This window comes from Ursus americanus, chromosome 16 (genome assembly GCF_024610735.1).
Source record: "Ursus americanus isolate L20-20 chromosome 16, mUrsAme1.1.p, whole genome shotgun sequence".
Taxonomy (NCBI): Eukaryota; Metazoa; Chordata; class Mammalia; order Carnivora; family Ursidae; genus Ursus; species Ursus americanus.
In genome coordinates, this window is record NC_142142.1 from 48,379,004 (window position 1) to 48,405,496 (window position 26,493).

Consider the following 26,493-nt stretch of genomic DNA (forward strand, 5'->3'; position numbering starts at 1 on the left):
CACTATATGCACTCCTATCCCCCCCCCCAGCAAAAGACACAGAACAATAATCTAGACCTCTTCTTTCTTATCAATAGCGGAGTCATTATATCATAACTATACAAATTTATTTAGGAACAGAGAGATTCCTTTGAATCTCAACATTTTCTTGGATATACAGTCTTTTTTTTTTTTTTTGAAAAGTTTACCATTTCTGGAATGGCTTCATGTTACATCTCTACACACTGGCCCACAAAGAAGGAGACTAGAGATAATGTCCCCGAGAAGTCAACAAAGATTCCCAGACCATGTGGGAACTCTCTCGTGGAAGCTAGCCCAGTATTTCACACTTTGGCATTTTTTTCCTTTCTTTTTCTTTTTTTAAAAAGGAGATAAAATATTACAGAGATATCTTCAAAATTCACACCTGAGTTAAACATTTTGCTGGAAAATTCCATACTAAGGAGAGAACGTAGCTGCAAAAACAGGAGGGGGCTATATACAGGTATTTTGCCAACATGATTGTTACATATTTGCTTTTGTGTTCTTCCTCCTGCAGCCAGGGGAAGGGACAGTGGACCAGACAAGGAAGGAGAGACAGAATAAACACTCCTGAACTCTGGGGCAGGTGTAGCACGCAGAAGAGCACCTGTGGGCAGAGAAATGTGCCCAGGGGACTGAGGGTGGCTCAGCCTTCTGTAGAGAGGAGGCAACCTGGAGAAGGCAATCATGAGTGGATTTGGTTCTAGAAAAGGGCGCGGGGCTACAGAGAACGTGGGATGAAATGAAGATTCAGTCAGAAAAGTTTGCTCAACAGAGAGAGCATCCAGGCTTTGGTGAGACATCAGATTCCAATCTCCTCACGGATTTTAGAGATCGGTTCAGAGATTGTGGCCAAGTTCAGAGTCAAAACTATGATCTCTCCTTGTTCGGCACACCAGGCAAACTGCTGTCCCCAGAAGCCCACGGATGAGTTGGAAAATAACGGCAAGGTCTCCTTTGTCGGAAAGACTACTGCCCCAGGGAAGCCGTGGGAAGTATTGAGAGCTAGAGGATTGGAGCACAGGGAAAGAAGGTGAAAATGCTGAACACCTGGGGAGGGGGGGTCGGGGATGTGTTTCAAGAGCAGTGGGAGCCTGCACATGATTTAGTCACAGTTTGGATCTCGGCAGGCCCTCACTCCTGAAGAAGCAAGAGTTTGGGTTGACAGTGGGGATTCTCTTCCACTCTCTGACAGTAATCTGTCCGTACGGAGAGGGCATGATTCCCTTCCTTCCAGGGGGGCATACGGGGCCAGGTGGATTCGGAGAAACTTTTTGGTCTCAGTGGAGGTAGGTGGGATGATTCCATCGGTACCAAGATCTGGAAGGAAGAAAAAGCAAGTCAATCCTAAAGCTGCTAATGGGATGAGATGAGGGAAGAGGCGAATGGGCAGCAAACTGCTACCGGGTATGGGCTTTCTTTCTGGGGGTGATGAAAACGTTCTGGAATTGGATTATGGGGATGGTGATGCGAAATTGTGAATACACTAAAACCCACGGCATTGTACGCTTTAGATGGTAAATTTTATGGTATGTGAATTCTGTCTCAAAGCATTTAAAAAAAATGTACATTATATGGTTTTTTTCTCTTTTTTTTGGTGGGAGTGCTTGGGGAGCCCCAATATTTTGGACTGTGCAACTGTGGGCCAATAAGAGCTTTGCTGGATGGCCTGGGTTTGGACAAGTAGATTCATCTCTTCCCACAAGGTAACTGCCTAACTTTCAAGTCTCCGCTTTGTTCTGAATCAGGGAAGAATCTCTCAAAGCACCTGCTCTGAGAATAGTTCTTAGGGCAGACTCTTGGGCCCTGGAGGCCGCTGCCCTCACTGCGTCACAGGTGGGATAGGGAGCGGCAATCCTTCCGTCTCTCGTTCTGTCAGCCACACTGGCAGCTGCGGCTTACATCAGAACACCCCGAGAACAGGGTTCCTGGCGTGAAGTGGAGCACTCCTAAGCCCACTGAAGGACCCGGCCCTTTCTAACAGGAGTGTTTGGAAATTTCCACCCTCCCAGTGGGGATGGAAATTTTGGCTTTGTTGACATCAGCTCCTTGCCAGGACTGCTCACTGGCCGAAGCTTCTCTTTAAAGCCCACTCCCTAGGGATATGGTCCAGCCTGGCTGTCCACTCTGTCCCCCCACTCCTGCCACCCCACTCCCCTTTCCAGCCCCGTGACAAGCTTTCTTTCCAGAGGTATGGACCCAACTCCTTGCACGTCCCTTGACCCTACTGGAATGTCGTGGTACTCTCTCCTCCACCTTACCCTGAAGAGTTAAAACTGGAGGAGCTCACTGCTGCTTTGGAGTTATTTTGAGATGCAGTGGGGCTGTTGGCGTGGAGTCCTGAGCCGGGAGACGAAGGCCTGCTGTTGTTCCCAGGGGAACAGGATGACGTTACTGAGGATGAAGAGAGGCAAAAACAAGGGGAAAATAATGCTGCTGGGTCCTAGGACCTCCTGACATGGCCCTCAGACATGTCTCCCCAGAGAACTCCCACTCCTCCCTGCCTCCCACCCACCTGCCCACCTCCTGCCACGTTAGCATCAACACCCGGCCCCAGAGGGGCTCTCATCATAAATGCTCTTCTCAGCGAGGGCCCTGGAGTGTGGCATAGCTGGTTCTGCCGGTCCAAGACTTGCCAAATGCAAAAGGACAGATGCCAAAATCATCCTACTCCAGGACACACCCTGGGCTGGGCATATGCAGCCCCAGACCAAGAGACGGGAGGGGCCAAAGAACAAGAACTCTCGGAAAGGAGGAGAGGAGGAGACAGAGAGGGAACAGTGAATAGGGGAGGGAAAGAGAATCTGAGAGCACAGCCTTTCTGGTGTGCCCATCTCCACAAAAAAAGATACACGGTCTTCTAGAAAGAGCACAGCCGGGAGAGGGGAGACCCAAGTCTCAGTCCCTGGTCATTCACTAAGTAACTCTGGCCTGTGGCACCTTGTTTCACTTCCCTGAAATGCATTTTTGTCTTCTCTAAAATGACAGATTTGGATTCTCATTTTTGGATTCCCCAAACAGTGTTCCATGAGTGAGGTGACAGATACCTTAATGCCAAGCAAGCCAAGCTACTTGGAGGAGGGGGAAGCAGTGCTGTCGATCATTATGTAGGACAAGAGACAGACACTGGGACTGCCCTGGGCATATCCAGACAGATGGTCACCCTCTTGGTTCTTTGAAAGGCTCTAAGTACTTTTTGAAAAATAGAGTTGTGTAGGAAACTGGTTTGGAAAACCGTGCCTTCAGGGATGTTAAATGCACTCTGGGGCTGAGAAGTGTGGCAACTAAGACAGAAAGCAAACACTTGCTTTCAACTTGGCTTCTTCAGCATTTCCCAAACGTACTCTATGGCGGAACCCTTCTTCTCCTAGCACAGATTTTCAATACCTCCGAAAGACATTTAAGGAATGCTGACTTAAGCAGTTACCGTTCACCTCCGCCATCCGCCAGTTGAAAGGACTTCTGGAGTTATTCCGAAACCCCATGGCAAAGCTCACCTGTTCCAGGCATGGTGCTGTGGACAGGAGGGACAGAGAGGGGGCCCAGAGATCCAGAGGGAGAGACCTGAAAGGCAACAGAAGCTTGTAAATGTCTGTGTCTGCTTCCTTCTCCAATCTTGAGTGCTTCTCTCAGGGTGCTGGGCCCCCAGAGTGCAGACAGCAGGGCTCAGCTTCCTTGATGACTGCCTCATTCCAAACCTACACTCCGTCCCCCACTTCCGCAAGAAGGCCAATGGGCCACGTGAAGCATCGGCTCCAGCTCTGGCCTGCTCCCGCAGCGGCTGCCTGCTGCCGACACCAGGCTCTGCCCTCCCTACTGTGGACCCTGGCAAGGCTCTTCAGCACCACCACACTAAGTGGCCGTGCTGGGTGCTGGGGTGACGAGGGTCGCCTCTCGGCTCCTGCTGGGGCAGACACTGTCGGTTGGCTATCTGTTTGCCAGTCCCCTGTTCTTTTTTTTTTTTTTTAAATAAAAGATCCCTTTGCTCAGGGCAGCAGAGCCTGGCTCTGACAACCCTGTTCCAGGCTTCCCAGCCTGATGTAGGAGAGGACACTTGACTCCCCAGAAAAAAACTGGAGGCGCTGAACTTTGGACTCTGAAGCTTTTCATTTGGCCCTGGAGACCTCACAGCATCATCAGCTCTGAGATTGGGAAGGGACTTAAGAGGTTTTAGTTTAAACCCTTCAGGACTCTCCCCCTTCAGATTACCACCGTAGCACAACCTAGAACAAGATGTAATAGAGAGAATGGGCCCAGGAGCCCAACAGATCTGGGGGTGAGAACCTGGCTCCACCATAAGGCTCCATGTGACTTTGGACAAGTGACCTAACCCCACTGAGATCTGGTTTTCTCATCCATGAGACAGAGGTAATACCTCCCTTATATTTCCTTTTAATTAAGATTTAATAAGATAACATCCATAAAGCTTCCAACTCAATGCCTGGCAAAGAGTGCCAGGCTTGTTAAATGTTTGGTTCTCTTCCTCCCTGAAGGAAGCATCAACTGTCTCTGGACTGTTCGCCTCTTCATTTGAGCTGAAGTCTGCATACCTCGCCTCCCCTTTATCCTCACGCCAATGGGGCAAGCTCCGATCAGTGTTTTCAAAGGGCATTGGAAGGAAGTTCTGCTCGGGGAGCTGGGATTTGATGTTCCTCCCCTCCCTGGTTTGGATCATCCCATCCCAACAGGATGCAGCATGTACTCATTTCCCAATTAATAAAGCTGCATTTCTGCTGTCTTCGGTTACCTGCCCGTTTACAATGAGCCTCCTCAGTAGGCAGGGGGCCCACGAAGGGTGGAGGCAGGTGTGGGGCCGCATGGTAGGAGATGTTATCAACCATCTCTCTCCCTCTTCTCCTCCTCCCCTCCCTACTGGCACACCCAAGAAATTTGTTGTTGTTTTAAAATAAATAATATATGTAGTCACTGTGACCAGCTTCTTCTGTTTCCTTCTGGAGGCAGGCTATGCATATGCAAGCAGATATTTCTATATCTTGGTATATATGGTTCCCCCTTTTTAATTGTTTATATAAACAGTAGCATTCTGCCCATAGTGGCTTGTGCCATTTCGTGTTCTTTTTTTTTTTTTTTTTTTTTTTTTGGCTTAACTGTATGTCCTGGAGATCATTTCATAGCAGAGCAGAAGAAACTATGTCCTAGGGGTGCCTGGGTGGCTCAGTTAATCAGGTGTCTGCCTTCGGCTCAGGTCATAATCCCAGGGTCCTGGGATCGAGTCCCACATCAGGCTCCCTGCTCGTCCGGGACTCTGCCTCTCCCCGCCTCCCACCTCGTGCTCTTTCTCTCACTCTCGCTCTCTCTCTCAAATAAATAAATAAAATCTTTAAAAAAAAAAAAAGAAAAAATTATGTCCCCGTCCCAAGGAGACTGTCCCAATGAGACCTGAGGAGAAGATGGAGTCAGAACATCTTCTCTCTCTGCTTCCTTCATAACATCATGAGCATGAATGTCATTACTTATTTAACATCTTTCTCCCCAACTAGGCTGTCGGCTTCCCAAGGGCAGGATGATGCCTGTGGAGTTCTCCTACGGGGTCTACTGCCGTGCCTGAACTTTGCAGGTGCTGGTAAATACGTGTTGCCTGAACAATGAGAGTGAATCAGGCTCCTTCCCGGCTCCTCTCTGCTTCCCACTGCTTTTCTCCATGTGGGTGTCCTGGGCTGGGGTTGAACCAAAGCAGGAACCTACCTCCCAAAGCCCCATGTTTAAAGATGCCAACGCTCTTCTGGCACGGCTCCATTTCCTGAACACGCCCGACAGAACCTCGCCCCCGCCCAACACTCCAGCCTCCTCATCACCCTCCCGGGGTTCCAGCCCATTCCAGCCTGCTATGCTTCCTCTTTCCACCCTGCCCAGCCTCAGGGCCTTCGTGTACACTCTTTTCTCTGCCTGGAATGTTCTTCCCTACACTCTCCTTCCTGGGCACCCCCACTGCCATTACTGTCTACTTAGGCTTCAGCTGTCAGTTTGAGCATCGTTCCTCGGAGAAGCCCCGACACCCCGCCCTAGGTTAGGTCCTCTAAATCCTCCTGTATCTCCTCTGGAGATTTCAACCTAGAGAGCATTTATTCAACGTCTGCTTTCCCTGCTGGACTGAAAGCAGGGATCCTAAGCGTCCCATACACCCCCATGTCCCAGTGCCAAACATTTGATGGGTAACTCAGTAAATATTTAAGAAAGGAACCGTAAATGAATATCATGTTGCCTCCAACTTCAAATTTGCAATGGTTCCCTGGAGCTTGCGGGGTAATTGAGTCTCTGTGGCCCATCATAACCCAGCCCTCATCCACCTCTCTTAGACTCCAAGCCTTCACTTCAGCCAGATGGAAATGCTTGTGATTCCCCAAATGTAGCATGTTGTTTTATAATTCTGTGCCTTCTCGCAGATGGTTCCCCCTGCCTGGTATGCTGTTCTCGCTAACTTCTAATTTGTTCTGCAAACAAATCAGGGGGTCAAGCCCTCCCAGACTCCATTCTGATTGGAGTGTCTTTGGTCTGTGTTCTGGGCTCCCAGAGCACTCCTACAGGGCTCCTCACGTCTTCACTGGCTCCTCTTCTGCCTCTGAAGGCTCCTCCTTTTTACTGTCCTCCCTTGATCCCCTACCTTTACCCGTCCCTCAAATGCTGGTGCTCCCTAGGGTTAAGATCTAGACTTTTCTCTTGGCTCCTCTGTGTAAACTCCATAACTGAGCTCCTCCTCCCCCAGGATTTCAGCCACCACCTTATGTTTATGTCTCCCTGACCCATGTCTCTATCTTGGCCTTCTCTCTTGACCTCTGGACCCATAATTCCAGGTTTCCGAGGACATTCCCACTTGGGTGTCCCGCAGGCTTCACTGTACATCATAAGGATGTAAAGAACAGGAATTGTCACTTTTTCCTACTCCCAAATCAGCTCTTGCCCTTGTGTTTGCTTGTTCCGCCATGGCGTACCACCTGCCCCATCAGCCCAACCTGAGTGCCGAGAGTCAGCCCAGAGGATTCCCTTTCCTTCATTGTTCTCCTTGCCCTCACCTGATTTCCGATTCGTTACCCAAGACCTAATAATTCTACCTTCTAATTGTCTCTTGAGTCTCATCCCCTCATTCTTAACCACTAGCTTTGCGTCGGCTCTCATTACTTCTCTCCTGGATAATTGCACACCCATCCTAGTTGGTTTCCCTACAACCGGTCTTGCGTCTCTCAAACCACCCTTTGTACTGTAGTCAGAGTGATCATTCGAAAAGGCAAATCTGATGGTGCCAATGGCCTGCTCCTTCAGGACTCCTTCAGTGACTCCTCTGAGGCTTCAAGTTCCTTAGCATTGCGCATAGTCGCCTCGGTCTGGCCCTTGCTGGTCTGTCCAGCCTCGTCTTTCAACATCCCTCTGCAAGGAACCGCCTAGAGTTCTGGGAACGTGTCATATATTCATTCTCCCTGCTCCATCCTACTGTTCTCATACGTGCCCCCATGAGAACTCCACCCCACACTTATTTGCGTCTTCACTCCTTGTCCTTTTAGAATCAGCTCAGGTATTAATTATCTCCTGGGGGAAGCCTTCTCTAACCACCACCTTGCAACGCCTCGTTAGCTGCAACGGCTAAGCTCTCCTCGAGAAATTATCATGTTGTTTATCATTTGTTTATTTGTCTGTCTCCTCTGTTAGGCGGTGAGATCCTCTGGGACAGGGGAGAGATGTTATTTATTTGTGTCTCCCCAGAGCTCTGCACAAACATCAATATATGGTAGATGGTCAAGGAATGTTTGGTGAAAGAATGAACAATGTTGTTGTTTTTATGAGACAGGCATGTTTCACCCCAGACAAGGCTGAATTTCACCCATCCTTGAGTGCTGGAGGATTTGAGGACAATGCCATTGTCCTCAGTTCCCTTAACCTTCCAACCATATCATCCCCAAGGATGAAGAACCTTCCCACCTCTACCCTCCAGGCACCGTCTCTCCCTGGATGGAGAAGATACTTCCTATTCCACAAACTTCCAAGTCTGCCCGAACTGCAAATTATTCCCTGCCCTGACCTCGCCCCTGACCTCCGGAATCATAGATACAACTGTCTACTTGACACTTCCTCTTGGATGCTCAGATGCATGTCCAGCTTAATCTGACCAACTCCACATTCTTAGTCTTTTCCCTCATACCTGCACCTCTGGCATTCTTCATCATCTTAAAAAAAAAAGTGGCAAGACCTCCAACCAGTTGCTCCACCCAAAACCCTTGAAGTCACGTTGGCCTCATTTCTCATGCTCCATATCTGAGCTGTCAGCACATCTTGCTGGCTCCATGGTTGAAGTGTATTCAGAATCCAACCACTTCTTGTCACCCCCATGGCTCCCGTCCTAGCCTAAGCTATCTCTACACTCAGGCTGGTTATTGTAGTTCTCCTTCACCCATATCCTGCTTCTAGATTGTTCTCCACACGGCAGCCCACCTCAGCCACCTCACACTTCTCTACTCACAGCTTTCCAGTGGCTTATTTCATGCAAACTCAAAGCCAGGGTCCTTTCAGTGACCTCCATGAGCTTGGGTGGTCTGCTCTGTGTTACTCCTCTGACTTTCCCTCCTATTCTCTCCTCCTTCCTCACCCTGCCCCAGCTACACTGGCTTCCTTCTCTTCCTCAAGCACGCGGGGTCTTTTTACTTGCTGGTGCCTCTGCCTGGAACACTCTTTGTTCTAGATAGTTCTTTCCTTATCAACACTTTGGGCTCCACTCAAATGTCACCTGACCAGGGAGGTCCTCTCTGACCTCTCTATTAAAAAGCACCTCCCCACCGTTCCTTTCAATCCCCTTACCCTTCTTTATTCTCCTTTATATTATGTAGATTTTATATATGGCATCTTTTTGCTTATTTATTTATGGCATGTCCCTCGCAACTCCCGAATGCCTTCTTCCCCAGGATGGAGAAGACCAAAGAGTCTCCAGGCACCATTCCTATCCCTCCCCCCAGCGCTTAGTGGCAGCTTGGCTCCCAGCCACTCACCAGGCGGGAGTTGTAGATGGGTGATTTGATGGGTGTGGCCACAGGGCAGTTGATTCTCTTCTCCTTCTGACGTCGGTTGCAGAACCAGACTCTTACCACCTCCTTCTCCATGGACAGCTGCTCTGCAATCATGGAGATCTCCTCTGAGCTGGGTTTGGGGTTCTACAGGGACCAAAGGGATAGAATGTGGTCAGGAGGAAAAGGGAACAGGGTCAAGAGTCAGGGGTGGGGACCAGATGTTCCAAGGAAACAAGATTGAACCAGAGATGGATCAAAAGCTTTAGAATCAGACCGAGGATGGAATACGGGCTTTACCAGTTACTGTGCATCCTTAGAAAGCTTTCTTAACCTCTCTGAGCCTCAGCCTTCCATCTATGAAGTGAGAATATTAATGTCTACTATAGAGGACTGTTGTGAGGCTAAAATGAGAAAATGTGTGTAAACTGCCCAGCACAGGGCCTGCCACAGAATAGAGGACCCATAAATGTGGTTCTCTTCTCTCACTTCTTCCTTCAGAAGTTCTGAAAGGAGGGGTCCACTGCTGAGTTGTGTGGGGCAGGCAGAATCCCGAAACCCATGTTCCCTTCGTGACCTGATATCCCTTTCTTGTGTTATTACTTCCTGTCCTACCTCAAAATAGGAAAAGATAAAGCCAAAGCATGTGGATCTATCGAGACTGTGGAGATATAAATATAATATAATAAATATAATAAATATAATAAATATAATATAATATAATATAATATAATATAATATAATATATAGAGAGCAAGCATCCTCTTGTTCCAACCTCTCCCTCCACACAGTCTTTGATCTCAGCCCCCTTCCCTCCTTCTTACATCCCCCTCCCTTGTTCATGCTGCTCCAAGAAACCTAATCAGCAGGAAAAGCCAGCTCTTGTCATCCTGCCAGCAGGAAGCGGCCATCAAATCCTTGAGCCAGATGCCCTGGTGGGTTTGCCAGAATGGGCAGCAGTCTTGGAGGCCTCGGGCCCACCACGTTAAATGAGGCTAAGGGCACATCCTCTAGGGGCCTGTGTGGTGTGGATCGAGGCTCTAGAGGCTGGTACCTAAGGGATCCCGATTGGAAGCTGTTTCGACACAGCTGTTTTCCCCTCGTCCCTTCCCCAGCTCCCACGGGGCATGGAGCTGGTATAACTAGCTTCCACATACTGGCTCGGGAATAGGCTTTTGCTACAAGTTCAAACAAACGTATGTACACTATGATCACAAGCATTCAAATACATGTGGAAGAAAGAAGTAGAAGGAAAGAATTGTAGATGCCATTTGATGGTTGATTTTTTTCTTTCTACTTGGGTTTTCCTAATTGTTTACAATGAGCGTTTACTACATGTGTACTTTTAAAAATATATAAATCAATGCATCGCAAGTAAAGAATTTCAGATGGTAACTACACTTATCACGATGAGCACTTTGTAACGTATAAAACTGTCAAATCCCTGTCATACACCTGAGACTGATATAATAATATATGTCAACGATACATCAACTATACTTTAAAAAAAGAATGTACATACAGTGCTCTGGCTTTGTTCCCTTCACCTCAGCTGGATACAGAGATCCACCCTCTTCTGGGACCCTATACCCCTTTCCTTGAGTCTCCCAGTGAGAGGGACAATGGGCCGTCCAACAATGTCAGGGCAAGAAGGGTCAGTGGGGGAAGAAGTTCCTGGCGGTCCCTCTCATTGGCGCACATGGGGGCCTGCACAGGGTGTGTGTGCTTGCTTGCTGACCCTTTCCCAGGGCAGGTGTGGTGCGCAGGGGGCCTGGGTGCATCCGCTCAGCCAGCTGTGGCCAGCAGCCCACCCGCTCCCACCGGAGGAGCTGCTCACATCTTGAAATCTCTTCTCCAGCGTCAGGCGGATATTGGTCTCGATGCTGGTCCGCTTCTTCCTCTTCCTACCGAACACTTCACTGAGGGTGGGGAAAGAGCTGGGGGTGTTCATCGAGGGCTCTGACGGCGACGTTTCTGTCGGGGGGTGGAAGGCAAAGGAAGCTCAGAGAAGAGGATGCACTGGCCGGGGCAGGCTCCGCGTCCACGGCCTTGAGGTCCAACACGGCTTCCCCGTGAGCTCTGCAGTGGCTCTTTCAGGATCAACCCCCCCCCCCGCCCCCAGCAGGGGGACCGGAACAGGCCCAGCGTCCTGCTCCTCCTCATGGCTCTGGGCAAAGGTCCTCCGGGACTCCCACGCCAGTGCCTCCAGTGTTTGCGGTCATGGTTCAGGGACACTCGGCCCTCGGCGGCAAGGGTAGGTGTGAGTGGGTGCGGGCAGAGCTCCCACGAGGTACGCTCGCGAGTCTGTCTTTTCCCCAAGGATGCCTGGATGTGCATATTGAGTAAAATGGCAAATGGTGTTTTGAGCTAAAAGCAATGGCACTCGGCAGTATGTCGGTGTTGAAGTCACTTTCTTTCCAGTGTTTAAGTGCTGGAGCCGAGGCTGTAGGACCGATGGGCACGGATACCCCTCAGGAAGGATTCAGGCGTCAGGGAGGGGGTCACACGAGAAATGACCTATAAGGTCTCTTCCCCAAAATCCTCAGCCCCTCTGGTCATCTGTCTCACTTCGGTGCCCTGGGAAGAGCTGCTTAAGGGACAACATGTTGGGGGCAGCTTCCTTGCCCCTCCCCATGTTCCAAATGGAGGGACTTCTGAGGGGGTAACCCCCTTGGCTGCCTATTCCCCCTTTCCTTCCTCTCCACAGAAACCACTCGTCCACGTGTATCTACTGACTAGAGCCCTGCCCGCCACAGGCTGTGTTCCTTCTCTCTCTGCTCACACCACTGGTTCTAAGTCAGGGGCCATTTTGTACCACCCCCACCCCCAGGGGACATCGGCAGTCTCGGGAGACATTTTTGCCTGTCTCGGTGGGAGACAGGTGCTGCTGGCGTCTAGTGGGTAGAGACCAAAGACGCTAAGTACCTATAGTGCATAGGACAGCCTCCTACAACAGAGAATGCTCTGGCCCAGGGTATGGATAGTGCCATGGGAACCCCTGTCCCACACTGCTCCCTGACACTAAACTGTCCCATCCAAACACTTTGCCCTTGGCTTACACCCTTGACGTCCTGGAATGCCTCCCAGGGACCCTGCGGACCGAATCCTGCCAACCCCACTCCTGCTGTAAGCTTTCCCCATTAGTCTAGCTCACGGTAACTCCCTGTCCTCTGAAGACCTACTCAAGATTAGCCGGATAAAGGGCGTGTGTTGTGTCTATGGCCTCCCCCCTCCCCCACGAGACCCTAGAGGACCCACTTCCCTATCTTCCCAACCTAGACCCAGTCCAGAGAGCAAGGTGGGTAAGTGTGTTCGCTCTGGGGAGCTGCCCTAAGGTCTAGACCAGGTGGGTCTCTGGTGGAGAAAAGAACGGGGCCAAGTCTTCACGGCTGCAGACCTAACGCCGTGTCCTCCAAAGGGCCTTCTCAGGAATGAAGCCAACATCTCATCTCCATTTGCCTGTCTCCCGTGTCTTATTTCTCAGATGGTTCCAGACGCAGGAGGAGAAGGGGTCTTCCACAGCGACTGCCTCAAGCCCCCCCACAGCAGTCACTAGCCCATTCCCTGCAGAACCGTCTAGGGCACCCTCCGCCCCTGGGTCCCCCGCCTACCTGCGTCGTGCAGCCACTTCTCCAGCAGCGGCTTGAGCTTGCACATGTTCTTGAAGCTCAGATTGAGGGCCTCGAATCGCGAGATGGTGGTCTGGCTGAAGTCGTTGCCGTATAGCTTCCCCATCGCCAGCCCCACGTCTCCCTGCACGTGGGGATCGAGAGGGAGGAGCTGAAGAGACAGGCTCCTTCTCTTCTTTGTCCCCCATCCTAGCGCCCGTCACGCACGCGGAGAACCTCCAAGCACCCGCCCGTCACCTTGGCTCCTTTCCAGGTGTTTTCCCTCTCAGAGGGGGGAATTTGGTTCATTTCCCTCCCCGGACTCCGAGGGGGCCGTGCCCATGTGCCTAACCCCTTGCCTGGCTCTCATTCCTCCTCTGTCCCCCAGCAATGTCTTCACTTTCCTTACCCATGACAACCGTGCCCTGTTCTCTGGGACCAAAGGGACACAATGGGCTTGCCCCAAATACATCGAACCTCGGGTTGCTCCTGAAACGTCCACTCAGGAAGCCCAATCTCCACTCACTCAACCCAATCCCTTCCGGCTCCCCACAAACCAGACCTGTGTGAAGCCCAGCTTAATGCGTCTCTGCTTGAAGGTCTTGGCAAACTTCTCCAGCTCTTCCAGATCACTGGGCTCGTCAGCCCCTCCGGAGCTGGGTAGGTGCTTGGGCACTGGGAGATGCGGTGACGCTTCCAGATGAGGTTCTAAAGAAGATCCTGGCAGCCCGGGGCGCCCGATTGCCTAAGAGGGGACACATGCTGAACAGATCCACGGATTGTCAACTGATCAAATGGCATTTTCTGGTATTGTATACCAACAGGCCCTCTTAGAGGATGACAGACCCCTGGGTACTCTTGATTACCATTTTTTCCAGTGATGTGGAAGTGAGAACTGAGGGTTTCTATGAAGGGACAGCAAATAGCTGGAATAGCTGGGTAGAAACAGTAGGAGTGCAAGACGGGGAGGTGGCCTTTCTGGGTTTTAGGCTATGACTCATTGTTTGACTATGAGCAGGTAACTTCCTTCTTTCCGTTTTCCACCGTAAAAGGAGCTAGCTGGCTTGTTTACAAAGATTCCAAAAACAAATCTCAGAAAAGGACGGGGGGAAAAGGTTGTTTGCCTTGCCTATTCTTTTCCACAAAGCAAAGTAACTGAGGTGTTCAACAGGCATTAACTGAAGATAACAGAGGACATCTGAGACTTGTTATATTAATAGACTTTCCATAGAATTTTAAACTCTTGTGACGGCCATTATACTTTCTAACCCATCCTTTTCTTTCACGAGAGTGTTTTGTTATTGTTATTTGTTTTTAAATCAGCAGTATTTCAATGCCATCTAAAGATAGATTGATCTCATTTATGGTTGTCAGGATGTAGTCTTCCTTCAGTTTATTTTCATAGAGAAATGGACCCTAAAACCTAGAGTCCATGTTGTGCCCTCTTGGGTTCAGGAGTGAATCCAACTCTTGAAGACATCCATCACTCCACAAGAAGCAAAACCCAGACCGAGGGGGCCAGGCCTCATGTCCAGTCCCAGGGCCACTGCCCATGTGGACAACGTGGTCCGAGTCTGCCCTCTTTTCTCCCCTTCCCAGTTGGCTCTTTTCCTAGACTGGGGTTAACTTTCCTCCTTCTCTCCTCCAAGACACGCAGATTTACCACTCAGATGGACATCCTTAAGATGAGGGAGGTAAAAGGACCAAAGAGCAGTGAAGGACTTGTTTCCCCGGTGAAGGATTTTTTTAGAACAGAATGATTCGGAAGTCTTATGGATTTGATCCTGTTTTGCATGGTGGGGTGGCCCTCAGGGCAATGCTTCAGCCCTCCTGAGACTTCCTTTTCCTTGATTTATTTATTCTGTAATCTGACAAATACTGAGTTTCCTTCCCCTTTTACATCCAATCAGATGCAAACTGCATTCCTTCAACTTCCCCAAACATCTCCCCATTCGCCCCCTCCTCTCTACTCTTATTGCCATAACCCTAAGCAAGTCCCTTATTACCGCTGCCCAGGACGATCTTAATAACCTTCTGAACAGTTTCTTTGCTTCTTATATTGTAAGATGTGAGAGTTGATCTTAAGCCTCTGTAAGATCTCTTCCAGACCTGAATCTATGATGATGAGATTCTGAGTCCTCGGGAGGAATTGGAAGATTTCAGGACTCCGGTGTCCCCATTACTATTAGCCACTAGATGGCACCCTCTCCCTTTCCAGATGCCTTCGGTGGCCTCTCTAGCCCTCTAGAGCCAGGGCCCTTCGTAATCCATGGGGCAGCTGAGCACAGAGAAGAGACACTGGGGCTCTGCGGTTGTTCCCAGCTCTTCTGCACGTCTGTCCCTGCAGAGCCATCTCCTGCAGCCATGCAGGTTATTAACTGCACGGGGGCACCCCGATGAGGGGAGGAGAGGCAGCTACCATGCAGCTCCCGCCACTCTTACCAAGCCTCACAGCTGGCACGAGGCTGCATCTGGCCGGAGACGTGCCCTCTACTGGGCAACTGGGTGCTGGGTGGAAACATGGCAGCTCTGCAAACTGCCCCTCTCGCAGATCGCAGACCTCCTGACCCACACATGTGCGCACTGCAGGAGGCAGTCTAGAACAGTGGGTCTTAAGAGGGACCCAGAGGGGAGAGACTGTGGCCTTGTGGTCTTGGGACATCAGGCCTATGGGACTCTGGTCTCCTCCTTGGGGGTTGAGAGCCCCAGTGGCAGGGCTGGCGGTCACCACGGCATCCCTGGAAAGTTAGCTGGCCCCTGGTCCTCAGGGGAGTGAGTGAAGCCAGGGCCTGACTGGGGCCGGAGTGGAGGGCCCGCACTACAGAGCAGGATAACCCGGGAGCTGAAATCTCTGGGCTCTAATTCTGGCTCCGTGGGTGGCATTGGGTCAATCGTGTCTCATGGCTGTGGCTTGCATTCCCCATGTGTGAACAGGGATAATCCCTTGCTAGTCCCTCTTCCCAGAGGGGTAAGTGCACCATCCAGGGGGTGGGGGAAACCAGTGAGCTTCTCTGTCAAGACCTGAGGTATTCCTGGAGGAAACAGGAAGAATGTGGTTGTTTACCTGGGACGCCAGGCCAGGCCCAGTCTGCGGGAGGAGGAGAGAGCTCTGTTGCTGTGGAAAGGGGAGAAGATTTGGCTGCAGACCTGGGTGAAAGGGGAGGGACAAAGGAACAAACAAATAAAATCCAGGCCATCTGAAAGATGTGCTCCACAGCTTTGGAACCGAGATGACTGTCCCCACCCCCTGCGACGTCTTCAGGTCCCTCAACCCACCCCAAGCCCCGTGAACAGGGCCCCCACAGGCACGGCCCCAGCATTGCCACACACAGGTGGAGGTAAAGGTGACACTGGGATGAATGTGTAAACAGCCATCCCCAAACCAGTCCTTCTGCTTGCCCGGCAGCCTGGATTGGTGCACGGGCCGAGGAGGCTCAAGGCAGCTGCTCTGGGATCTGATAACCAGGGCTGAAGGAATCCAACAGGGAAGGAAAGGCCGCTGGAGCTGAGGAGCTGACGAGTTCCATTGTGCCTGCAGAATTAGGCTACAAAGGTCCGGGCAAGCCTGCAAGGATGCCAGACCAAGTAGATGGGGCCAGACGGCTCCACTGGCCAGGGGCTCTTGGCAGAATGACCACATTTTATACTAGGGAGGAAGGGCAGAGAGAGAAGGGAAAACCAGGGGCCAAGGCTATGGAAACTCCATCTGGTGGTATGGCCTCTACCCGATCCTTGGACTGCTTGAGGACCACCTTCTCCTTCCCTCTCGGGGAAAATGGTCCACGAAGGGCTCTGCCTCGTTGCTGGTCATGACAGTGGCCTCCCTCTCAGAAGGGCCACAGCTAGGAGCTCTCACTCGTGTGGTGGGAATGGAGCCATCAAGCTACCAAAGCAGACAATGGAGCAGGTCACCCCAATCACTCAGCCCAAACCCGAACCTTGGGGTCTTTGTTGACCCTAAGCTGCTCGGGACCACTGATGTATGGACCTGCTGTGGTTGACCTTTACGCCCCCCCCCCCCCGCCAGTCTGTAACAGTCAGGCCTTAATTTTTCCTTATTAAAGTAAACAAAAAGCTCTTATAAGGAGCTCTGAACTGGGAGTCAGAGGCTTGAATACTAATAGTAATCTAACATTTATATTGCATTCTGAAATGCACAGAGCCTTTTCACATGCATTATTTCAAATAACTCTCAATAACCTTGCGAGGTAGAATTTTACTCTATTTTTTACTATTATTCCATTTTGTTTCATTTTATTCTATATTTATCAGAGCAGTTAGGTTCACTTTCCCAAGGACACACAGCTAGTAAGTGATTTTTAAAATTAAAAAAAAAATTTAACCAATGAGTTTTCTGACTCCAAATTTTGAGGGGTTTTTGTTTCTTTCTTTGTTTGTTTTTCCCCCTGCATCATACACTGTCCTCATTGGTTATATGTTTCTGTCTGGGCCATTTTGATATCACTATCTTCTAAGGAGGAAGGGAATTAACCACTACCTTCTCTTTCCTATTCCTGGAGTATGATAGACATTGTTTGACTAAAATAAATACATAAAGGTTCAAGTATGTTCTTATTCGTTATTATACAAATGCTCTGAGATGTCGTGGGACCTAGGGATAGGGACTGTAGTTCGGGCAGGTGCTAGGGACGGAAGACAGAGTTGGAGTCCGGATTTCCAAAGCCTCTTCCTGGGATTCATACAGTGGAAAACTCCTACTTCCTCCATCCCTTTGGCCCCAGTTGGTAGAGATGAGGGAGGGAGAGGCTGTACAGGGCAATGGCCAAGATCACAGGTGTTAAGACAAACTGTTATGGAACATTATTATGTCACCGGAGACATAGTTTGACTATCTACCACAGAAGGTTATTTTGAAAAATGTCAGGAAACTTACTCATCAGAGCTCCCAGCATATCACGCTCTAGAAATACTAGCTATTATGATGAATATTCTAATCTGTTTGCTCTCGGCCAAGGAGAACTCTGGCAGTAATTTCCCTGCCCAAGAACACCTGAAAACCCTCTAGAGCCTGTGGGTGGCACTGCAGCCCTACCCACAGTCACGGCCAGCTTTCCGGAGGTGGTGAAGGATTTCCACGGAATTGGGACTTGCCCTTACTGCAGATCCCCAGGAGCGCCTCCTCCCTGTGCTGCCGTCCCTCCCCCTGCCCCCAGCTCCTTGCTACCTTGCACCTCCAGGAAACTGAGGAAGGCGAGAGGGAGAAGCAGAGAAGGATCCTCTGCTTGGAGGGGCAATGCCAGCGTCCCTTCCTCAGGCCCCGAAGTAGACAGGCTGTCTTAAAGCCAGAGGGGTGAGCCACTCACCCCATGCCCCACACTTGGGGTCCCTCCTCCAGCAGGCAGTGGAGGCGCATTTTGCTGGACTTGGCCGATGTGGGGAACGCCAGCCAGGGTTCTTACCTTGCTGCCCAGATTGGGTCTGAGATAGCAGGAACTGGGATACAGACTGTAGGTGGCCAGGAACCAGCACGAGCTGCTGGAGCGGATGGAGGGAGGTCATGTCCTGCACATGGGGAGACACAAACATCACAGAATTTACACTCGCGGGGGGGGGGGCGGGGTTGCTGGCTCCATCTGCCTGCTGCCCATCTGTCCCATGGGGTCTCCAGACTCGGAGGCTTTGTTGGCAGGCCTTATGTCCCTGCGTGGCTCAAGCCCCGGGCACGTAGTAGCTGTCCCATTAATGCTGGCATTGCTTCAGCTCCCGTACCCAGCCAAGAAGTGCCTTGCAGCCCAGCGTACTTCAGCTTTGCTTTGTTATTTAACTTTTGTGTCTGTCAGTCTCGCCTCCCGACTAGACTGTAAAGGTTGGAGGCACAGGCTGAGGCATTCCCAGCTCTCAGAGGTTCGTCCTAGAAATGACATGTAATCCCAATCGTCTAATTTTGTTTTTTTAATCTCACACCGCTTGAGTATGCTGAAAGTCATGTCTTGGCCACGTCCTGGGCCTGAAACTTTCCTGGAGGAAGGAGCAAGTTATTAGGTCTTAATATAACCAGTTTGATTGGACAGAAAGTCCGTGTCCCCTGGGTGCCTTCCACCAGCTCCCAAAGGGGAAACACCAATCCCAATGCTTGGGAGATCCAGACCCGCAGGGCTCGGGGCACAAAGACGGGGTAAACCCCTGCTGGACGAAGAAGAGGAGGAATGGATGCACATTCTAATTTTAAATAGTTCTAGAAAAGGGATGGTATTTCTTCCCCAGGTAATCCAGACCAAGAGAAGGGCTGGCCACATGGACATCCGCCCTCTCAGACATTTGTCGTTACTGTTTCAGGGTGCCTCTTTCTTCCCCCAACAGCACTCTGTTCTCGTTTGGCTTTGATGCAAAAGCTTGAGGGAGGAGAGTGGGCTCACTGGAGAAGAACGGCTCTATATCTGTAGCAGTGGCTGTCATCACAGGGCTCCCCCGAAATGGCTGGCAGACACCAGCCCCATAGCTGCCAGGTCCATTGTCTTGGCAAGATCGGCTCCCTTTTGTCCCAGAGAAGCAGAGGTAGCCAGGCTCCCCCTTTAAGAGAGCTCTCCTGTTTTCCCACCCTCACCCCAGGCCTTCATCCCTTCCTCCCATTCCCTGCAGGGCGGTATTTCAGACCCATCTGGATTCACTGAGAGCCAGGTCTGGAGGTGAGGCATGTTGCAAAGGCTTGAATCAAACTCACGGGCCCTCTGAGACTATCAGGGCTCCCTGGTATGGGCTGGCATTTACCCCGGACATTTGGTTGCCAGGCATCATGGCAGGTCCTTGACTCAGGTGGCATGGCCGATGCGAGAGGGTCTGCTGCAGGGAATCGCTGAGGTCCTCGGTTTTGATCTGTAAGTGGAGGCAGGAGGAGAGCATCAGTTCTGGGCCTCCCCCAGGCAGGCAGAAACGGAGACTTGGGGAAGGTCAAGGTGGATGAGTGATAAGCCCAGAGAGTGAAGAGCTAGCTCGGTGCCTACAGTGCCTACGGGCCCGCAGCCTAATATTCCTGCCTGCCTGCACCCTTCGGCCCAGGGCGGCTGGTCAGAGAGAGGCGAGTGGCGCTCTGGGTAACGATCTGTAAGCGGGTGAGGAGGGATTCACAGATCAATCATCCCCTAGCACCGTTCGCGGGCTGTGCCGATACAAAGTGCAATTTACCCTCTTCCTCAGTGAGACGAGAAAAAAATAAGCCTATTGTAATGACTTTAAACACTTCTTTTCAATTCTGACATATTCTTCTTTTTTTATTTTTCCCTTGGGGGAGATGTTAGAATTTCTTTTATGAAATGATACTGATCCTAAATGGTATTTTATTTTATTTTTATTTTTTATTATTTTTTCTTTAGTAATCTCTATATCTAATGTGGGGCTCGAACTCACAATCCCGAGATCAAGAGTCGTATGCTCCTCTGACTGAGCCAGCCAGGCACCCCCTAAACGGTATTTTAAAAACTCCCCATCTCGCGGGCACCTGGGTGGCTCAGTTGGTTGAGCGTCTGACTCTTGGTTTCAGCTCAGGTCATGACCTCATGGGTGGTGGGATCCAGCGTCCGTTGTCAGGCTCCACACTCAGTGTGGAAACTGCTTGAGATTCTCTCTGTCCCTCTCCTCTGCTCCTCTCCCTGCTTGCACTCTCTCACTGTCTCTCTCAAATAAATAAGTCTTAAAAACAAATAAACAAAAATAAATAAAAACTCCCCACCTTATTAAGTTAAAAAAAAAAAAAAAAAAACAGGCAACCCTTTATCGATCTTCCCCATACTCTGTTTTTTATTTTCCTGGTCCACAAAATCCCAAAGTCTGGGGGCCAGCTTCCCTTCTATCCCCAACTTGTTTTCCATAGCTATCCAGCTTCTGCTCCCTAAGCTGCCTCTGCAACCAGCCCTCTTCGCCCATGTGGCTTTGGTGACGGTCTTGGCCTATCTCCCTACAGGCGGGAACACGTCTCCCTCATAGTCACTACTGCAGTTGCCGCCCGAGGGGCCTGCGATGGCTTCAAAACCCTCTCTAGCCTCTCTCCACCACCTTTGGATGACAGCACACCAACCACCCACCTGTGGGTTTCCCAGGTGTCCAAGGGCAGGGCAGGAAACGCTATTTGTACCCACCCCTCCTCCCACCCAGAGAAAAACTACCTTCTGGCAGCTTTTTGGGAAGTCCACTGGGGAGGGGGGGGCCAAGAGACTGAATTCATAGAATATGACAAAGAGCATAGAGTCTAGACCATACTTTTTAAAAGACACTGGGGAGACCCTCTGAAGGAAATTCTTGGCTATAGATGTCCTGCTTAAACCATTTTCTTGGTCTACGCTGGGAATGTCACCGATACCCTAGAATCTCTCCTGTCTTAGTTTAATCCAAGTTAAAGGTTCAGACTAACAGCTTCATTTGTGCTTCACTGCTGCAGAGAAATGGCCTTTGCATCACAAAAGAAATCTTTCCCTTTGGCTGGAGAGCTAGGAAGATCCTGAGTGACGTCAGAAACCAAGAAAAGAGCCAGTGTCCTAAACGTGGTACCTTGCACATAGTGGGAATTCATGTGAGTTAACTGAATAAAAGATGTAAAGAGAACCCATCTGTCTATAGTCTCCAGTGGGATACAGTCAAGAGAACATTGAACGGTGAGCTAGACCCTGCTTCTCAGTCCTAACCCCGAGTCTAACTTACTATGTAACCTCCAGCCATCATTTTGCCTATAGGAGACTCGGTTTCTCCGTTATGATTCTACATGATTTTTCTCTCTTCCAGTCCAAAAATGGAATTAGATGTTCCAGTTCCCGAGTGCCTTTGGCAGACTTGACGAGTCCAGGCTGCTGTGATGTTCTTAGGTAAAGCGGACCTCCACAGCACCAACAAGCTGGGGTTACCCCCAAATTAGTAAGAGCGTGCTTCTTTCAGGGGCCATCTTTCCAAATCGCTCCTCTCTTCTCTCACCTAAAGAGACCTATTCTGAAGCCTTGGAAGCAGAGAGGAGGAGCGACCGGAAGTAGCACAGTGGGGGCAGAGAGTTGAGACTTTCTGGAAACTCTAAAGCCATGGCCACGCGGGAGGGATTTCCAAGACAGCCCCCATCCCTACACCCCCCAGTGCCCCTCAGCTCTTGCCACCCACACTTGGCATCTCTGTCTCAGCAGCTCTGGTGTCCTAGTTCTTCCCCTAGAAATTAGAGTTTTCACATCCTAGATTCCGGGGAAACATTTGTTAGCAGGTTGAAAAAAGCTAGGAATAGATAAGACTACTTATTTAAAACCACCAACCACCACCACCACCACCCTTAAGGTTTGCTCTAAGAGATTTTTACTGAAGCAAAGCCTTTAGGGGCCAGCCTCCCCTCCCCGCATCTCCCTTCTAGATCCCCCTCCTGCCCCAATGCACCGCTCACCCCAGCAGTGATGGTGGTAGGGGCGGCAGCGGGCGGGGGGGAATGGTGAGGCGGGATGGAGGAAGGGGGACAGACGGAGAACGTGGAAAGTTGGAGCCAAAGCCACGGCGGTGGAACCACCGCGGGCGGCTTGGCGAGGCGCCAGCTCGGAGGCAAGTGGCAGGGTTCCTTTATAGACTCATTATGCGCAATGGAGATAAGAAGGTGCAACTATGACAGAGCTTGAAAACATGTGCTTTGCCTCCAACCTGAGTGCTATCTGTTAGAATCAGTGCCAGATCTTCCTGCAACACTTAATTTCAGAAACCAGCACCATCATAAAAGAAAACGCACCCTTTCATCTGCTTTCTGGATCAATTGCCCTCCAAACTCTTTTGGGGGCACTGCCGACCTCCCAGTTCTAAAAATGAAGTGACTGATAGCAGAAAATCCCTTTGGGTGTTCTGGCAATCCCCCCCCCCACCTCGGGTGTCATTCTCCTGACTTCTTGCTTCACCAACATGTTTCTTCTTTCATTTTTCATCCCTCATTAGCCTTTGGGTGTGAGCTGCTGATGGTAACCGCCAAAGAAGAGAGTCCTATACGAACCAAATCGAGAGACACTGAAGGAGATTCCTTTTTTGAGGACAAGTTCTAAAAACTCTGCTTTGGTCGGTGGGTCTCGGAAAGAGAGGAAGGGAGGAAAGGGCACACTTCAGGGCTCTTCCAGCCTCCAGCAGACTCCGACAATTCTCTAAGAGTCCACGGGCTAAGAAACTACGAAATTAAGAAACAAAGCCCTTCCCAAATCAAAAACTCCCTTTCACTGCGGTCGAATGGAAAAGATTGGAGCCTTTCCAGGCAACTGGGTGTTGGCTGTGGATCTGGATGGTGAGATAGAGAGGCTTCTGTTGGAATCCCATTGACTTCTAATGTGAGAACCCGAGGCAAATTGGGTGAAAATCCAATTTCCCCCGTACTTGTGAAAACCCAACCAAACCCACAGCCTGCCTGGAACCCCGAAGACTGTCTCTAGGGTCCCTTTGGTGGTTCTTCTCACACGAATGAAATCTCTCTCCAGGCCCTGCTCAGGATGGACTAATCCCTGGGGACATGGGCCACCGTGGAGGGCTCTGTCCTATCACAGCCACTGACCATCCCATCCATGCCTTAGACACGGTTTGTTAGTTCAGAATTTTCTCCGCCCGTTGTGCTGTGCACGGGTATTACACTGAGTCTTGGGCAGTGACCAGGGAGGTAAAAAGTCATCGTGCGTGATTATCTCTTCTAATCCCAATGAACTCTCTGACATCACCTGCTTGAGAAAGCAGCAGCCTCCTTCTGGGAGGAGAGAGCCCCCTCTGAGGAGCTGGAAGCCTTCATACATTCCTACTTGGCTTCGTCTCCCAGCCGGGGGTGGGGGGTGGTGTGTGGGGACGAGTATTTACCTTCCCATCTCACGGAGGCCCAGGGAGCTTCAGAGATGGGTATGAAGTTACATAACAAGACACTGGCAAAAGTCCCTTAAGGGAATGCTCCTCTGACTTTCTCCTGGTGCTCTTTTTACAAAACAGTACTACAGACTTCGCAGGGATAGGAGACGGCGTAGACTATGGGTGATGGCAAAGGTGGTGTTCTGGCCCAGACATACCGGTGGACCTCCTTATGTACCGTCTGTTCTGGGGTCATGTGATAGGGCAGGGGGGTGCTGGGGTACGCCTCCTTAGCCCCTCCCATGACAGTTTCACATGGTTCTCTCTGGGGGAAACAGCCCAACGCTAATGAACACATCACTGGCGATGAAGACGATCAAAGCTGTTGTTCTGGTTGCATAACTCGTTTGTGGAAAGTGTTTCATAAACATTTCACAAGAAGGAGAATTTCAAAGCGTGAACATCTCCCAACCTGCCTTCAATTACAGGCAAGACTTTTTTTTTCTTTCCCCCCTTCTACGCTTCTCCCGAGCAGTAAGGAAGAGTTTCTGTTTTGTAACTGATCTATAAAGGGTTGGCAGCGAACACGTTGCTCATGAAAATATCCTAAAAATATATTCCAAGCGGTGGAAGGGGGCAGACAGGTAGCGCATCTCAGTGAACAAGGCTGAGAGTCCCCCAGGAGATGTTGGCTGTACCTTTGCTTGGGGGACTCGCCTCTTGGTTCTTGGTTGTTCCCTGGGAGGCCAAGACTCCCGGCCTCTTCAGACACCCCTGAGAAGAGCCTGGGGAGACGGCCTCACCCATTGCCTGGTCTCTGGTCAGACCTACGACAGACCAGCCTAGACGCACCTTTGCCCATGGACGCTGGGATCTTCTTCCTGACTACATCAAACTTCTAGACAAAGGAAAAGAAGAGACAGGGGCCCTTGAATAAATTAGGAGCTTCTTAGGAAGCCTGGGCCACTTGGAGTTGCCAGCTCCTGGAAAGAAACTTTTCAAAGAGGCATCCTTGTTTTTCTGGCTTGCGCCAACTCTGGAAATGCAACGAGCTTATCAGTCATGTTATTTAATGCTTTGGCTTCAGTTCTTAAGACCTAGCGTTGCTAGTGCTGACACATGCGTGAAAAACCCCATCATTTTAAACCCATAAAAGTTTTCTTCTCCCTCTGGCACAGAAGTCCGTGCATTCAAGTTTAATAACTCTGGGAAGGGGCTGTGCCGTCACGGAGGACACATCCTCACGAATGTTTCTTGGTGCCCAGGACTTGAGCAACTTCATACTGCGTTCCTTCAGGGCCCTCCCGAGATGCCTATGGTGTTCCCTTCCCGTGGGTTGACAGGACCTCTCTTTTTTGACCCAGATCCCCTTTGAATCAGACTTTTCTGGTTCTCATGGGAGCCCACCTGGTGGAGAAGAGCCCAGAGCTACGACTGTCTAGGGAGGAGTTCACGGAACGGTTGACTTGCCCACACAGAGAGCTGTTCTGCCCCCAAATAAATGGGAGTGCAGGAGGTAGGAGGTGCGGTGGGGGAAGAGACACGGAGCATGGTCTCCAAATCAAACCCTGAAAGCGGTTCCTGAGCCCAGCGGCTGTTCTTGGGAGGTGTCTGGTGAGTGAATGCTGTTCACCATCACACCGAGAGCTTCTGCACATACCTGCACTGACGATCCCAGACGGACTTTGCTGTCCTTCCCAGGGCAGGGGATGATTTTTTTAAAAGAAAGAAAGAAAAAAAAGACATCCAGAAAGCAATCACAAGGCTCAGGATCAACCAGGAGTCCCGCCTTGGGGTTCCAACCCTGATTCTAACTAGTTGCGTGATCTGATATTCAGTGACTTCATTTGGTTCTCTAGGCCTAGGCTGTTTCTGCACAAAAGGAGGGAAGGAAACTAGATGGAATCTACTTAAGAAATTCATTATGTATAAAAGAGAGTGGGAGCACACTTGGGAGCATAGAGTATGCTTGTCACCAGACCCATTTCACAGATGAAAAGATCGAGGCTTGGAGACATTAAGAAACTTGCTTAAAGTCACACTGCTGGTGAATAATAGAGCTGAGATTTCAACCCAAGTCGATTTGACTCCACAGTTCTTCATAAACATAACTCTCACCTGTGTGCGTAAAGCAGGCCGTGCCAGGTGCAAGGCAGACATTCAACAGTGTTGATTCCCTTCCTTCCCCATTAGAACTGGAAGGAGGGGCGCCTGTGTGGCTCAGTCGGTTGAATGTCTGCCTTCGGCTCAGGTCATGACCTGGAGCCCTGGGATGGAGCCCTTGCATCGGGCTCCCCCTGCCCCTGCTCGTGTGCTCACTCTCTCTCAAATAAATAAAATCTTTTTTTAATTATAGATTTTATTTATTTATTTGACAGAGAGAGAGCACAAGCAGGGGCAACAGCAGAGGGAGGGGGAGAAGCAGGCTCCCCGCTGAGCAGGGAGCCCGATGTGGGACTCGATCCCAGGACTCTGGGATCATGACCTGAGCTGAAGGTAGATGCTAACTGACTGAGCCACCCAGGCACCCTAAATAGAAAAGAAAAGAAAAGAAAAGAAAAGAAAAGAAAAGAGAAGAGAAGAGAAGAGAAGAGAAGAGAAGAGAAGTAAAGAAAAGAAAAGAAAAAAGAAAAAAGAAAAGAAAGAACTGGAAGGAAATGTAGCTATCACCTGGTCCAGACAGTTCATTTTACAGCTCTGACTCCTGAAGCCCAGAGGGGGTTAATAAGTTGCTTGGGGCAATGCGGCTAGAGTTGCAAGCAAGCCAGGGCCCATTAGGACGGGTCTCCTAACCCCCCACTCAGTACCAGTTCATTCCATTGCACTGCGGCGTGGCTCATTCTTCTATTCCTATCACTCCGATGGTCCTTGTCTACCCTGGCTCCTGCCGTAACCAGCAGTAACTTTAATCCCACTATTCTAATGAAATTACATCAAAAGAAAATGCCCCACTCCAAGTTCTCGATTACTGCACGGGGTGAGGTTTATGTCCAGATAAAGCACACATCTACTAGAGATGATAACGTACTTGGCTTGGAAACCAGAATTCTGTCTTTCCCTGGCATATAGGAATTTAC

General features: G+C 50.3%; 1 protein-coding gene across 1 annotated transcript in view; it reads right to left on the bottom strand.

Moving 5' to 3' along the window:
* Nucleotides 1–169: 169 nt before the first annotated feature.
* Nucleotides 170–26,493, bottom strand: part of POU2F3 (POU class 2 homeobox 3) — a 68,118-nt gene continuing 41,794 nt past the window's right edge. Inside the window, exons 4-13 of the mRNA XM_087868026.1 lie at nt 19,367–19,471; nt 18,058–18,160; nt 15,702–15,784; nt 13,200–13,382; nt 12,641–12,782; nt 10,867–11,003; nt 9,015–9,176; nt 3,519–3,585; nt 2,283–2,415; nt 170–1,341 (exon numbers count right to left, since the gene is read on the bottom strand). Coding sequence (XP_087724152.1) covers nt 1,302–1,341; nt 2,283–2,415; nt 3,519–3,585; nt 9,015–9,176; nt 10,867–11,003; nt 12,641–12,782; nt 13,200–13,382; nt 15,702–15,784; nt 18,058–18,160; nt 19,367–19,471 — 1,155 coding nt within the window. The 3' untranslated portion in view covers nt 170–1,301. The remainder of the gene's footprint in view (nt 1,342–2,282; nt 2,416–3,518; nt 3,586–9,014; nt 9,177–10,866; nt 11,004–12,640; nt 12,783–13,199; nt 13,383–15,701; nt 15,785–18,057; nt 18,161–19,366; nt 19,472–26,493) is intronic.